Genomic DNA, 17136 nt, shown 5'->3' on the forward strand with positions numbered 1-17136 from the left:
AAAAACGTGCTTGCAATTATTTTCAATTAAAAATGGATTTTGTAGACATTAAAATCACATTCTAATTCCATTTCTTTGGCATTTCTTTAGAATTATTCAGTCAGTGTGCAAACAAACTGACATGCATGCGCGAATATCACTTTAAAATTCAAATAAGTGGAAAAATTTATGTCAAGTCAGGTAGGTCATGTCTTCAAATAGCACAAAACTGTATTTTGCATATTAATGTGCAAAATAATTTCTAAAGCTTATGCCTAAAGTCAAAAAAACAACTTTTATGTGCTTCTTTAATCATTCAAATTAACTTTGTGAATTCAAATGGAATAAAAGAGGAAAATGCATGTAGGTAGTTAGACAATCATGTGTTTGTGCTTTTTTTACATGATTTCCATCAGCATAATTAGAATTTTTCTGTCATTTGATATGATCCCTAGTGGAATGTTTATAAATAAAAGTGTAATGTTGGTTATTAATGTAAAGTGAAAAGTGGAAATGTGGAAAAATTTAATTTTTCATGGGAGGTTCACAGAAAGGCTAATGAATGTAGGTTTTGATGTGCAAATTTCCCCTTACACCATGTCATTATCACTTTATCCTAACAGACAATGAGCGTACTTATCAAAATGAACGTGCTCATGAATATAGTCAATCAATCTAATGCAGCATGCTCGCTTTTCATCTAATTCTTGTATTGTGCGTGAATTCCTTTAAAGTTACAGCTTCGTTTCAAAGCTAAACAACAACTTTTATCAGGAACTTTAATTTCAATAATTCTCATGTTCATTGAGCACTAACTCAACAACCTCAAAAGAATATCCTCGAAAATCAAATTCAGTCATGTAAATTCAAATCAGAATTATACTTATTACATGACAAGATACGAATAGGAACAAAACAGTTCTCACTTTCCAATTCCAAAACCAGAAATAGTTCATATAAAAATTCTAACTCTGTCGTGACAACATCCACATTCCCTCATGTTGTTTATAATGTAAAAAAAATGTAATTCCGGATGCAAAATAAATACTTACCGCAGGCAATGCAAAAAACGATATACCGAGTAGTGCACAGAATGATGCGATTATTTTTCCTTGCCATGTTTCTGGCACCATATCACCATAACCGACTGGTGATTATTATTTTTTATATGCATGTGATGATATGGGATAGAATAAAAATATTGTTTACAAAAAATAGTCATGGAAATTTAATAAAAGTTTTTATATTTTTTACGTACCTGTACACAGCGTAATCTATAGAGGGCAAATAGATAGAAAATTAAGGTTATGTCTAATAAAAGTTATCAATATTTTTCCCAAACTGTAGAAGTTGTAAACAAGTATTCGATTGGAATAGGGACCAACTGAGGGAGGCCATGAATCACAGATCAAGAAGATCTACTTGACCAGCGAAGTAAGTTAGTAAGAGGTGAGGTTACTCAAAATCTCGGTTCCGGTTTTCAAACCAGAATGGAACAGGCTGCGACTTGTCGACCGTTTATCTATTTTTAAACTTGACATTCTATGACAAGTTCCACACTTCTAAAGTATGCAATTTAACATACACACGACTCATCGCAGTCATCATACAATCTTAAGGAATAAAATTGTGATTACATTTATGAACAATTCCCGAAAACTCCAAAAACTCATACTCAAATATTGAAATACTCAAATTGTATTCATAATTTAAATTGACGTAAACATGAAACAGCTACTAACTAAGTGATATGTGAATGCTTTGGCATTTACCATTTGATGGCATTTAACTTTACGTCATTCAAAAGACCAGAGTTGTTGAAATATGAAATGAGTTGTCATTGCCTGAGATGAACTAAGATGAACTGTGATGTACCTTTATTTTAGGTATTGTCTGATCAACTAAATGGATATACCACCAAAAATGAGTTAACGGAAGCCAAACGGAAGTTAGAACCAGAATTTTATATCAACTCGAGTAGTATATTCCTTTAAAAAATCTGAGACGACTGCAAGTTCAGAATAACAACTCTGAATTCCCCTTTAAAGCGGAAGCTTTGAAGTTCTGCGAGCATTCAACTCAAAATACATTTCATTTGACACATAAAAAAATAGAAAAGAATCTCTTCATAAGAGCCTTAACTCAATAAATTTCCAAAATATGTCATCAGGAATGTTTACATCCTTCTACAGTCAGTCGAGATGATAAATATGAACCAAAAATACTTACAACACCCCACCATAAAGCCTGAGCGAAGTTATTAAATTTCGTTTTTTCATTATCTTTTTCCATTAAATAAACTAAGAACGATGCGAATATAAGGCCTAAAAATCCAATATACAGTGTTGTTATAAGTTCCTGGAAGTAGAATAAAAGAAAGAAAATAAGAAATAAATCAAATAAATTTTTAAAGACTGATGATGAAAAATATTGATACGGAATAAATAACGATGGAAATATTTGTGGAATTTTCATGAAGGAAATTCCGACTAGAAAATTCGGAAATTCCGCTTGAATGAGTTGATTCACGTACTGTAATCCTTTCTGCAAACTTGTGCCAAATTATTTCATAGAAGGGTATTAACCCTTCATTATTATGCAATGAATTAGAAAAGTTTCAAGGATATCAAACTGAGAAGTAACCAATTTGATGCTGTGTACGGAATGGATAAAATTGCTATTCAATTTAGTAAGGAAGTCTTGTTTGACTTTTGTAATGTTTTCAAAGCTAACAATTTAATTGTGAGTTTTTTTTGGGGATGAAGTCAGGAAAATTAGAACTTTGAGGAAGCTTATGAATAGATTTGCATAGCTTGTTAGTGAACTTCATGATATGTTCCTTCATTCATTGTCAATTTTCATCAGTTTTATTGAAATGCTTGATGGAAATGTCAATTAAAAGACGAGAAGCAACTAGTTTTAGGAAGTAATGGAAGTTGAATGCTGCTATATTGAATTGCATTAGCATGAAAGGAATTAGATTAGCCAGTGTGTCGTGAGAGGTTTGAAGACATGGATCAGGAATTTGCAGGATATGCAAATTGATCATGAACCTCGTGATAAAAGCTCCATATCCAGCCAAACTTGTGTCATCTCATCTTTGACATTATAGCATGGCAAGTTCTACATTCATCAGAGCTATAAAGCCTCTAGCCACCCTGTTTCTGCATAACTGACTGAAATAACAACGACTAACCTATTTGATAATTATTTCAAAACTTCCATAAGTTCCATAAGTTCCATAAGTTCCATAAGTTCCTCAAATTGCCTTCAAACCAAACTTTTCATTATTATGACAATAAATATTGTCTTCCATCCTGCCATGCCTTCTATATTCCCAAAACACAATTAATGTGTATTCCTTTCAAAACAAAACACAAAAAAAATATGCAGACATATTTCCCTAACTCATAAAGTAAATCCACAGCCAGAAACTTTTCACTATAATTTCAAAACACATTTAAAGTTTTCGTTGCATGTCTTCCCGTTCCTGTTGTGTTCTTGGAACAGTCATGTGTTTATTTATTTTTTTGACGAGTAGAACAGAATGAGCCCAGATTTATTTTTCTGTGTTTTGTTTCATTTTGGATATGAAAGATAATAAAAACAAGTGGCAATGTATTTTAAAAATATATAGTAAAGATTTAATCGATAAAACAAGGGAAATGCGAGTGAGGAAAGAACCTGGAATACCGCAAATTCAAATTGTTGTGAAAATTGAAATTAATGGCTTTTAATAACGGGGTTTGGAAGCTTTGGAAGTAATTTGTAAAATGTTGAAAATTCAGAAAGAATTTTTATGTATTTTTATGCTGCACATTGATTTATTGAAAATATACAAAAAATGTGGCATAAAATATTTTTCGGAAAATAAATTTTCAATTGGTATTCAAAATGGAAATTCTAAATGATTCATGCTGTATATTCCAAAAGTTCAAATAATGCAGCAATAAACCCTAAAAAGATTATTGATTGAAATTTTAATTTTCAATGAAATATTTTCAGTAAATTTGATAAATCCTATGCTGCTCAAAAATATTCATTTATGACAATAATAATAATATCCAAAATTGTCATGAGGATTGAAGCATTGTCTAGTTTCATAAAATAATTCCATTGAAATGCAACGAGCAAAATTTTGTGGCTTTCAAAATGAAATTTTAATGCACTACTCAAATATTGTTTGATTTAGTAAATGTCCGCAAATTTATTTACTATTTACTGAATGTAAATTAGCCTAACCATAAATGCTGTACATCAAAATGGCCACAATACATCAACTTTTATGAAATACATTCGTAACACATTAGACTGAAGTTGATTGAACTGGGGATATTATTTTGAAATCTAATGTTTGCATTGGGATTGAGTGGAACTGACTATGCGATATTATTGACATTTTATAATCATTTGTGGACGGTTAAGATTTTATCAAGGTATCTTATTTCAAAGAGTCTTTCAAAAAAGATATTTAAAAAAGGAAGTAAAGGGGGGAGGGAGGAGGGGTTGGGACTTTGGTATCAACAACTCCCTCCCACCTCCTCTTCCACCTTCTACCAAAAGTAATGAATGAATTTACCACAAAAAGTCAACTTAGCTTAATCATCATAATTGTTCATCACTAACATTCTTCTAATTCCACTGCATCCTTATTACATTGGAAACAATGTTAAGTCCCCTAAAGGACATCCACCATATAATAAAAACATACCTTATCTTAACAAAGTCATGTCTGAATTCCACAGCCCAAATCAACCGAAATTTCCAATAATTAATTAACACAAGTACAATGTATCTTGAAGCATATAATATTGAGTAACTAATATGCTTAATTATGTGGATTGACTGGGTAAATTTAGCAATTTCTTACAAAAATAATCATTGTCTTCCGACTTTCAGTCTTGTAGAGTTGTGAGCAGAACATTATTATTATTCTGCTGATTAATTACTTTACTTTAATGAATACCTATTCATACTGATGCTTGACATCAGTCTTTTGCATTATCACAAATTTAAATAATGATAAGATAAAACGTCAATAAAATTAAATCCTACTTACTTGTCTATGAGCATACACGACGCTTCCGAGTAATTTCCAAGTACCACCTCGTCGATCCATACGAACCATCCGAAGGATTTGGAAGAAGCGTAGACCACGAAGTGCACTTGTTGCGAACATTTGTCCCGATGCTCCCATGCCAATTACTACGATTGACGCTGCTATTGTTATTATGTCTATAATGTGCAGTGGATGAGAAAATTTTTGTGGTTTTAGTTAAATTGGGATAATAAATTGATGCAAATGTGTGGGAATTGTTTGACATGTTTAGAGGTGTGGAATTCTGTTGGGTTAAAATTATCAAGTAGGGAAACTTTTGGGAGGGATTGAACTAAAGCGCATTTAGGTGTTGGTAGGGACTTCAAGGGACAGTTAAGACTTGACATGAAGGAATTTGATGCTAGATTTCTAAGCACCCCTGGGATGGACATATGAAGCATAATAGCATTATTTGTCATAATACTCAACTTACCTATAATACAAAATGGTCTTTTTAAGAATTTGAGGCGGCCGATGCCACCTTGATATCGAGAACGGCATCCTGATGCCCAGATCCTGTTATTGAAAGAGATAAACGTAAAAATAATTTAAATACAAGACTTTTTTATATGAAAAGAAACATAATTTGTGTTTAAAATGAGACGAACATCCGAGTGTCAGCTATATCACGTAGTTAAGGCAAACATTTCTTGTCATTTTGCCAGAAATGTGAAACAATTAAATTGTCATTATTTCATTCTAAAATAAAATGCTGCGGAGATGATAGTAGTTAAGCAATGATGTTAAAAACGCCCCACAAACATGAAATAATTTCTCATTTTTTCTGTATTTCTATTGTTGGCTGTTTCCAGCATCAACAAGTGTTTTTATATTTATAATATATATTTTAATTCGCATATGATGAGAATGTCACATTAATCTTACTAATTGAAAGCCAGCTCTGGCTTTTATTGTCATCATAAATTTGTTTATATGTGAAAGCATATAAACATATGTGCATGCGTATTACAATTATGTGCTAAACGGAATCTTCGTTTTTGGAATTACGGCTGTAATTTATTTCCTCGTCACTGCCATTGCGATTATTAGCTTTCATTTGTATGACCATAAAAATAATTCTTTTATGTGTGCGAAATATTGTTTTGTTTTTAAGAATGTCCAGTTTACTTAGATTGGGAATTACTGTCCATTTTGGTATCGAGATTCAGTTCTGAAAATTTTAACGGATTTCTAACTTATATTCAAAATTGAATTTTAAACGAGAAAATTGAAACAAGTTTTAACGAACGTTTTAGATTTGAATTTTCAGTCATTAATTGAGATTTGAACTTTAAAAAAGCAATGTGAGTTCAAAATTTTAACGGAAAATTTAGATTTGAGTTTTAAAAGAAATTGAAAATTTTGAAAATTTCGTTTTTTCAGTTCAAATTATGTCAGCAATTCTTAAGTTCAATCCATATCATCTGTTCGACAATATAATTCGTTATAATATTTTCTGCTTCAGCTTTTGCGTGGCATGAAAATAATCAGTTCATTGCAATATAAACATTTGTTATTCTGTATAATAAACAAACATTAGCAATGAATAACAAATGCCTTGAAAAGAATTCTATAATTTTTTAATGAACTTAGAATGTTCCCAGAAAAAGGAATAAAAAAGCCTCATTCATAAGCTGGCTATGCGTACGGTACGACATGATAAATAAAGCCCAAGGATATTCACATTATCCATCGTCAACTCATTCCAATTCCTCCTGTTTGTTTTGTTAACATTTTTTTTCTTTTATTTCTCTGTTGGCATGACGAGATCTGTTTGAGGAACTTTTTGTTCAGACATGAGCATCCGTAAATTCAAAAACCATGTAAATCGCTAAATAAATTCTTTTTACGACAATGAAAAATCATAAAAAGAGAAATTTTATTTTTATTTTTTTCTCAAAAGCTTCTCGTGCTTTTGTATGGCAAAAAATGACATGTCAGTGCTTTTTTTGATTCGTTGAAAAAATTTTCAAGCCTCTCTTCAGGTCTGTCCCTTTCATATTGCTTGTAATAACTTTAAAATTGCATGACATTTGACATTCCGTGTCTTGTATCTCAATTTGATATCGACCAGCTTATTGTATCTATTTTGAGGCTTAAAACATGTGCTGGACTTTTATTTTACAGTCATATGACCGGATATTGTACAAGGACATAACTTTAATGGAATTATTAATGCAAAATTGGATAGAAATAGACAAAGTTGCTTCCTTTCGTAAATTGTCTTCTTTGTGGCTATTTTAATCGATTTAATGCAATATAGTTGCGAGATCTTCTTGATGTTTAAGTTGATTTTGATGAGGATACTGAAAGAAGTAACCTTTGGGGATTTTCTTCTTAGTAGCTGTGAGCAAAAAAGGTGGATGAACTTGAACTGACGCAAAACTAATGGAATAGGCTGAATTCTGAGAATTTTGTATGAATCCATTACTAGCATCTACTCTTTTTATGGATGTTTCCAAGTATGTATCATCGTTAGTATGAGTCAAACCTTAGTTTAAATTGGCATTAGAAACATTCATTTGATTCATAATCTCTGTTGAGTCTCAAACTCATAATTATTTTGCTGGTGCTGAAGTTATTAAGTGCTAAAACATCTATAGCTTTGAACCACGCAACCTTAAATTAGTATTCAACCTTAACGACTGAATCTCTACCACAAATAGGCCAAAAAGCTTCATTAAAAGTCATTTATATCTGAAAATTCAGTTTAAATCCTTTCGTCAGCTAAACCTTTTATCAACATGGAAGTTCAATATTTATCCAAAAATTATCCATGCTTATCCACACAACTTTTTCCTGTTTGTTATTTGTTCATTTTAATATCCTCATATTAGAGCTTAAATTATACACCCCAAACATGTTGAATAGTTCTTGCAACTCTAGCGATAATAACTTTGTGCATTGTAATGTATGTGAAGTGATTACTTACATGCATAAAAGTTATTAAAACTTTTTCTATTTGCATTTCCACATGTTTTTTTTTTGAGTTTTAAAAGCTCTAGGAAGACAAAAAAGGCGTTTGTTCTAATTCTATTAGACCGAATGCACTGGGATTGATATAGTGAAATAGAAACTAATATAAATTCCAGAATGTATGAATGTTTCGTAATTTACAGTCCGATGAGTTTAGTGCAATTTTTAAAATGAATTGTTTGAACTTTTTTTTACGGATAGGAAATGTAAATTCATGAAATTTTTGATATATTCAGCTTTTATAGGCTTTGTAAAGGAAGGCAAATGCTTTACTAAATGCATTCTTTTGTAGTCCAACATTCAATCATGAAAAATAGTTTTAATTCATCCACTTCAGGAATATTTTGCTAATGACGTCCATCACTGCTTACTACTCAGTCCAGAGTAGACATTATTCCGGAATTTCGGACGTACGGAGTCCAAAGGTCCAAAATGGCTGCCAAAAATGTACATTCGCCTGCAGTGAAGTCTCGGCTCCAAGTCCTACTTACATTTGGCACATGCAGTTTGAAACTTTCTGGCCCTATCACGTATTTAAGGAGAGGGGGTCTAACCCCAGGTCTTTAAGTATCTATCCTCCCATTCCAATTTTTTAGACAACAACCCCCATTGACGTCATAAATGAACAAACCAAAATCCTTTCAAGCTCTCAAAAATCTATTTCACTGTTTACTGAGCACATCACTCAGCAATTCCAATGCTTTTGCAAAATATTTGTTTGTACGTAAAACACATTTTCCGTTAGCAATAAATCATTTTCCATGTTCAACTAATAGTCAAAGTTTTCCAAGTTTTTAATTGCTCAATTTACTTTTTAGAGAAACTTTTCAAACGCATGCATATTTATGGCAGCATAAATTCTTCCTCCTTTTTCCCTTTTTCTCCATAAACTGAAACTTTATAAGTAATAAATTTTTCTAGTGGATCTTAGCAACGAGAAATTGATTCAATAATAATGCTTACAAAAGTCATTAATTTTTTTTAATTGAAGTCTGAAAAGTTGGATGTTATGGTTTTACAATAACTTGGATAAAATTGAGTGAAATGGATGTGATTTTAAAATTTGTTCATTGAACTGCAGATCTGTCAATCAAATGATTGACTGCTTGAAATGTTTGAAATTGACTTTAATGAAGATTGAAAAATTGATGGAAATTATTTATTAGATTAGGAATCGTTTCCTGGTCTATACAAGTTATTCTTGGCTGCATATAGCGTTCAGGTGGCAATTTTCATGTTAATTAGTCTAAAAATGACTACTTGTGATGTGGGCGCCATGTGGTTGCTATGAGACAATTGTGCTGATCGGGTTTGAATGTGCAGAATGGTAAGAACTAATTTAAACTTTAATGCTGGACACTTGAGTCCAACTTGTCACGAGATCGGATTCTGGACCAATAAATGACCTCTGTCTACACTCCTGCTGCCTGACACTTAAATAAATTCAACCATCATCATCCAGCAAATTAATTCCATTAGCTTGAATATTGACTTAAAAAAAGACATTGAACTGCGACTGTAACTTAAAGTCAACATCATTTTTAATTGCCTTAATACCAATTCCATTATCCAAAACATTAACGCTAAAATACAGTGTAATAACTGACACGTAACTGTTGCGTTCCAACACAAAAATTTTGTCCACAAATAATTAATTATTTGTTATCACGAGAGGATTAAAAAGAAGTAAAAAAATGGCCAGCAACTTACCTGGAAGAGAATTCTATTGTGAACCATATCACTACGATAATTTCCAGCTTAAATAACAGATCAGCTGCATCCTTCTCGTAGTCGTCGATTGTGGAGAAGACACTTAAGGCTAAGCATGTGAATACCATTAAAAAACTGAAAAGAAAATAAAGGAATGAAAAATTCAGCAACTTGTTACTTTTTAAAATTTGATTATGGAAAAGGCATTTTCTTAATGCCGATGGATTTTTGCAGTGAATTTTCAATTCCACAACATACATAAACGGATATTATATGTAGGAATGCTTAAGGCATCTCATTTCTGATCTTTTATTTCATATGGTAGCGAGAAGAAGGAACAAACAAGCTGTGAAATATTCATGAAATATTCACATAAGTAATCTTATATCAGAAGCATTGCCATGTATCTTCGCTTACTTCTTACTCTGCTTTCTCTCTCAAATAACGTGCGGGTTCTTCTGAGCAAATGCACACATAACTGTATCCTTAGCAAATTCGCTGCTTCAATATGTATGGTGAAGCTAATCTGTTTATCGTAAAATTTACAGTACATTTGGGCACGATCTGAAGCACATTGGATGCTTCAAAAAAGCAGATTTTCATTATTTTTTAGCAAAAAGTTTTCTGTTTTTCTTGGAAAGTCGAAAGTTTAAAGGAACAAGAAGACGATTTGTTCTTGCATGAAAGGAAGGGAATATCTCTCATTCTTGTTCATTTTCATTTGCTTGAAGGATGAAGATAGTTTTCAGACAGAACAGGAAGGAAGAGGATGTAAACTTTTTGATTTTGAGAGCGCTTTGTTGATTTTTGAAGGCTTTATAGGGGATGGGGTTCATTTTTTGTATTATGGATGTGATTTAGGGGGGAATGAATCAGAGCTTGAAGGACCTTGTAGGACCCCTGGAGGCTTTGTCAGGGTACTGTAAGCTATTGATTCCTGAGTCTCTCATGAAAATTGAAATTCTAAGATTCGAGATTTCAATTCTCAGAATACGACCCTGGACGTCATAGAAGGACGACTCAAAACTTTGAAAACTGATACTTCAGGGTTTTCTTAAGATGCTTAATTAAATTTCGCTGAAACTTTAATTAAAAACTTACTAGAAGCAGTAATTATCAACAACTAAGCAGTTTTCTTCATGATTACTTCCAACAAGTCAAACAAAACTTAAAGTTTGCCTTTTTCCTTCAGATGCTTTCCAATGAAGTCAATTTGAAGGAGAAATAAAGCTCTTATTCTCACTTATTTTTTAGTACAATTGCTGAACAAGAAGTTTTGTTCGTTCTGGATTTATGTATGTATACGGTTGGGAAATGGAGTTTCAGGATTTATTGATTCCTTCCCTCAAGATTGATTCTAGAACTCGAAGTCGACTCGAGCTCTGACTTGTTGAATCTAAAAATGTCGGCAGCATTAAAGGAAATGCTATATCCAACAATAAACTATTTGTAACATTGCTTCCAATCCTCACTATCATTAAAGTTTCATTCCATCTGGAAGAAAATCAGAAACTAAGCAAAAAAATAAGCTTCAATGAATTATTTTCCTTCCTTCTAATACTTTTCATGCTTCTTTTCCTTAAATAGGTCAAATTGAAAGGATATGAAAAACAACAACATAAGAATGAATAAGTACACGAGTTCTTCTGGGACTTTACGAATGGCAATATTTATAGCGGCTAGTCACGACTTTATCAAATATATTTTCATTCTAATGGGTCATAAAAACTGAATTTAATGAATGTGGATACTTACACCATTACATGATATAAAATAGCTGGTAGCCCACGCGGACGTTCTAAGAAGTTGTAGACGCGCGATTGTAGGCGCCTATATCGGGCATCTCGTCGCGCTCCCCGATTATAGTTGAGAGGTTTACCCAGCAGCGACATCCGTGGGCGTGATAGCCTGTCGGCCCTATTTTTGTCAGATAATTTGCAGACACTGAAATAATTTATAAAGGAATTAAAACTTTGTTTATTAATTTATAACTTAAGCACTAAACAGTCGCGTTTTATCACATCCACAAACAGTCATCAAATGATTGGCATTCCATTCAATCGCACATTAAAAAATTAAACTCCATCCTTGACAATCAATTGATATTAATCAAAATGTTAGTAAATTTCTCAATTTTATATTGTATATCAGTTCCATATTAGTGTGATTGTTTGTAAACAAAAATATATGAATCAAAATTATGTATACATTAGTGATTTAATTGAAAATGCTACAAACACTGTACAGTCCACAATTCAGTGAAAGCTCAAATCAAATAAAATATTGGTTTTTAATTGAAATTGAAAATGGAAAATGAGACTAAAAAGTATGAAAAACTATTTCATGGAAGTGGATTGAACGCAGTATGTAGGCAGTAGCGCAATGGTTGTTTATTGAATCCATTTTTAGTTCCTTATGATTGCCATTGCTACTTCAGTACTAAACAATTGATGACAATACAATTCTCATCTGATTCTGATGATCAAACCTCGAACATTAAGTAGTTAAATGATAGCTTGACCTGTAAATTAGGCTCCAAGATACTTTAGGAACCACCAATCCTGGACACAAACCCAAAAAGCTTCCAGATCATTCAATATACTCAAAATAGCCAACATATTGAAACAGTCTACAAGAAAATGAAGCTTAAAATCAGAGAATCCCACAAATAGCTTCTGAAAGCTACAGTAAATAAAGCGACAATTATTCTAGCCATTGAGCACAAATTAAAAAATATTTTCAATGAATTGAACTTTATATGATGTAGGTATGTGAAATATCCCAATTTATTTTGTATGCGGTTATTTCGACAATTTCATTTGATAGCGCGTATGTACATAATACTTTATTTAAGTATATATTCTAGACTTTTGTTTATAGCCACTCGTCAATAAATTCATTCAAGGCTGTTTATGTAAATGGTTAATTAACTAATTAACGTTCAAATTTTTTTTCTTTTCCTGCGTCAAAATTTCATTTTTTCATTCAGTACTCTTTAATGTGCAAATGTGTAGCTTACGGTCGAGTTGTTTAAATATACAGGATATATATAATGACTGAAGGGCCCAGCCTTGTGAGCTGGAGGCACTGCGATTTTAAATCTGTTGTACCACACCCTTTAGACCTACAGTTTATAGTGGGATCCGAACCACTTGCAAGCTCTGCACATTGCAAAGACACGAGTGCGTCATAAGACCTGATGTACCCTGCAATGTACCTAGTTACAATTCGTGTGCGCAAGATTTCGTAATGAAAGTCATCCAAATACTAGTATATTCCTTGTATACCTAGCAGTGGAGACACATTGTGTGCCAAAGACCTCAAAACTCCACCCAACACACGAACCGAGCTTCATAACTAGAACGGTGAAATGGAAAAGAAGCTTCGAAAATTAGACATGACCTGGGATTGAACCCAGGACCTTTGGCACGTAAGGCCAACGCTCTACCATTTAGGCCACTGATGCCATTTCACCATCAAATATACAGGATACTCCCCACAAAATCTGAAATTAAACCACTTGGAGGGAATTAATAGAGCACAAGAGTGGTTGAAAATGATTTAATAATTATATATAATGGAACTTGAAAAGTTTTTCAGTAAGCCTATTACTTTTAGTTTAGCACTTGAGTTTTTGCAGGAAGGTTGAATAAGGACTTGAAGTGCTGCAGCATTCAGTTATGCAGATGAATATTGAGTGGACTGCATTTTACTGATTTAATTTGAATTTTATGAGAAAAATTACGGAATGCAATTGAGGCTTGCAATTGAAAGGAACTATGAACTTATGTCCATTCAACTGGATGTAAGCTTTTAGAGTACTTTAAAAAGTGCACCTTCCCTCCTTCCCTCTAAGAGCGTTTCGTAAATTTGAAAATGCTCATGATTTCCCATGACATTGACAACAGAGCTCGAAGAAGTAACCTGTTAAGAATGACAAATCAATATTTAAGAATCTTAGATCTTTCACACTTACATCCAGCAACAAAAACTACAGAAAAATCTCAAGTTCAAAAGAATTTCCTCACGTTGACTATTTGAATTCTGTAAGCATGTAATAGCTTCAACAGTAAGCATTATGGGAAGTGAAAAACCGTAAGGAAGCACAATACTCAATCCACGAATGCTTCTTTTCCCCGCATTCCAATTTTTCTTTCCACTTTTATGAGCACTTTGACTGCTATTATTATTATGCGACATCGAAGTTTTTCCTTTTCAACACCTGAACAGCCAGCGACAAACAGTCGTTTAAGGAAGAATGGAATGTTGATGAAAATAAATAATCAAACAGCTTTAGTGTAAATTTTTTACATTTTTTTCAATGCTTGCCTTTTTTTGCTCTTTCATAAAAAAAATTGATTTCCTTTTATGATCCTGAAACATGTTGACTTCATGTTTTTTCAATTCTCAATGCTCATATAAGTGTGTACTTAGTCACAGAATCACTATTTCCTTTAATATTACATTTTCTCTCCCTCTTTCTCCTTTAATCCATTGCACGTTCGAATCAATTTTTTGTGATATTGTTATTGCTAAATATATATTCTGATCATTTGAAATTCATGCTGCCTTCATTATATTATTGACATTCACAAAAAGCGTCATCCTTTTCATTTTGAATCAAAAGCATTTTTTTCCTTTATTTCAATATTGAATGGCAATTTTTGATTGAATGGGAATTCACTTATGATTATTGAGAGGTTACAGTGAGGCTTGTTGGGAATGTTACGATGAGATTGAGAGGTTTGGAGCCTATTTTGACTGTTGTTTGTTTGGGATATGAAAGAGGATTGTGTATAGATAGAGCATAATTTGAATAATAAGGAATTCATGAACATGTAGGCAGGAATGTAGTCAGAAACCTAGTTTAAACTTCTGGTCTACTGTCATTTATTGATCTGTTTGATTCTAGTAAGTAAGAAGCTAAAACACAGCCTAACTTCCACTTCAGACTGACTCCAGACATCCAGCCATAACAAAATTTCAATCCAGTTTCCCTAAATACTGCTCATACTCTATATGCAAAATTCTAAAAGTATTCATTCACTCAACATTGGTATTGTGTACATCACGTAATCACATCACCGTATGTACCGCTCATCTCTATGCTATCTCATGATTCATTCAGTCATAAGTAGCTCTTCATCAAGAATGGAGAATGAAATAGAATATATTTATAGATGAAAAGGATAAAAGGATTCTTATGAAGAATAATGAATATGGCATAAAGAGGATAAAAATGGCATGAAAGGAAGACGAAGCAGAAATCATAACAAAAATGCAAAGAAAATTGTTTATATGCTGCAACATCTTTATGTCATTTTGAATAATAAAATAATAACGATGCACAATTTAATTTGCATAAGGTTCAGCCTCTGACGTTGCTTATTTTTGTGTGGAATATCATTATCGCTCATCATGCTACTCAGACAGAAAAACTACAGAGCTTCATAATTTTCAGTTTAAGTCTGAAGACATACAAGTTGCGGAAGGGATGTTTTTATCATTTTGTGGCTGTGTCTTTCATGTAACAAAAAATTGAGAATATTTTATAGCATGAATATGGATGCATATATATGAATTATGGCATTAAAGTATAATTCGGAAGGATGTCATGCTTTATAGGGAGATAAAACTCATTGAAAGTGTTGCATTACATGATGGATTTTTTTATAGCAAGGCATGACTTTGGTTTGATTATGAATTTATGATTTGTTATTAAGATTTATGATGTATGGTAAATTAAATTGTTATGATTGCGAACGGCTGACACGTTTTTAATTTAGAGTTGGTTCCAAAAATAGATCAGAACGAATTTACATTAATTAAGTTTGATTGCGGAACAAATTGGCGCTAAAGACCAGATCTGACCAGATATTTAGCACTATTATATGAGATACAATAGTAAACAAATTCTATAGATAGATATGGTAATATGCAGCATCAAGGAACACAAGCGAAGCAATTATTAGCAAATATCTTAAATTTTGGTGCTTCTGTTTAGCCAAGTGGTGAGCAATCTGTCTCTCGCGGACCACTAAAGTGAACCGCGAAAAATAAAAGGTTTCCCATCACTGGTTAAGTCTGGAATACATACGACGCAGAAAAATATTCTGCAAAAGTCATGTAGACTCAGTTTAGTCATATTTCACCAAATCGGGCTTCAAATGCCTGTTTTGTCTTTCCCATTTAATATGCTATTTTGAAATCCTATCCTCAACTCTTATTTACCATTTCACAATGCTTTTCTTCCAGACTTAATTGAATCGATTGGCATAACATTTTTATGAGAGTTTTATAGCCGTTCATTTCATGCGACTAATTGGTCGTCGGTCTATAAACTTTTTCTCTTTTCTTATTTTTTATGATTTTTTTCATTCATTGGAAATTAAATAAAACAAGTCAAATGACTTTTAACATCGTAAGTTATCAGACCTAAATAAATATTTCTTTTCATCGCTGTAATTGCAGATGATAGAAATAGCAATTTAGGAGTTGAAAGGTTTGGTAATTAATATTATCTGATTAAGTCTTTTATAGGATAATTATACAGAAGTTCGAGATAGATTGCAATAAATTTGGATAGAATCTCTCATTGCCCTGCTCATAGCTTTATGACTGCAAATTATTCAATCTATTTACTTTTTTATCAGGAATGCTATCCATTATGAAATTAATTTCACCGCGAATTTTCAGTAATTGTTAATGGAATGCCGTGGGTGATATTGTTGATTATGCATCGTAATTGTAGTGCTTTAACAAAGTTACACGGTCATATCATGGCGATGAATAATTTTTTAATTAAGGTGGACCGAACGTAATTGTTTTTGCATCAGAAATTGCCTATTAGTGACATGGTAATTAAAATTTTTTGATCGAAAATGGAAGTGATATAAATTGTTTCAGGAGAATTTAATTATGATTTGGTAATGAAGTAGATAAATGGACGAAAATTGGATTGGACACTATCTGATTATGGAGAATATTTGATGAATTTATTCGTGACATTGGAGCTTTCTTTCCTATTTTTTTTAGCTAAAAGTCATGTTTTTGACCTGGACCTTGCCCAGAGCTCCAATTTCGTGTTGAGCTCGTACATTAAGCTGTTGAAGTGACTAAACTTTAGGAAAAGTGACAATCTGGAAGCAGCAGGATTCAAACTTATGATCTTCAAGGTTCTGGACCAAATTGAAGCCTTCTCAATTACTCCACAGAGGTATTTTACTGCCCAATTACTCTACCGAAGTATTTAGTACTCTACAACCTGGTAGTTTTAAGAACAAAGTTCATACCTTATCCAAAATTTAGTGAACCTTTAACCAACCTTTAACACAGTTTAGACTTCATACAATAGCACACATTTTAATATCTTC

At 32.4% G+C, this 17136-nt stretch overlaps 1 protein-coding gene across 24 annotated transcripts in view; it reads right to left on the minus strand.

Moving 5' to 3' along the window:
* KCNQ (KCNQ potassium channel) overlaps nt 1–17136 on the minus strand; it is a 148880-nt gene that overhangs the window by 64381 nt on the left and 67363 nt on the right. For all 24 annotated transcript variants that reach the window (XM_070645665.1, XM_070645666.1, XM_070645688.1 and 21 more), the window contains 7 exons: nt 11519–11707; nt 9764–9898; nt 5511–5593; nt 5039–5214; nt 2209–2337; nt 1238–1253; nt 1032–1126 (listed from right to left, as the gene is read on the minus strand). In XM_070645665.1, the coding sequence (XP_070501766.1) occupies nt 1032–1126; nt 1238–1253; nt 2209–2337; nt 5039–5214; nt 5511–5593; nt 9764–9898; nt 11519–11707 (823 nt within the window). The remainder of the gene's footprint in view (nt 1–1031; nt 1127–1237; nt 1254–2208; nt 2338–5038; nt 5215–5510; nt 5594–9763; nt 9899–11518; nt 11708–17136) is intronic.

This window comes from Chironomus tepperi, unplaced genomic scaffold, assembly GCF_022539635.2.
Source record: "Chironomus tepperi strain 1889 unplaced genomic scaffold, CSIRO-AGI_Ctep_v1 contig_354, whole genome shotgun sequence".
Taxonomy (NCBI): domain Eukaryota; kingdom Metazoa; phylum Arthropoda; class Insecta; order Diptera; family Chironomidae; genus Chironomus; species Chironomus tepperi.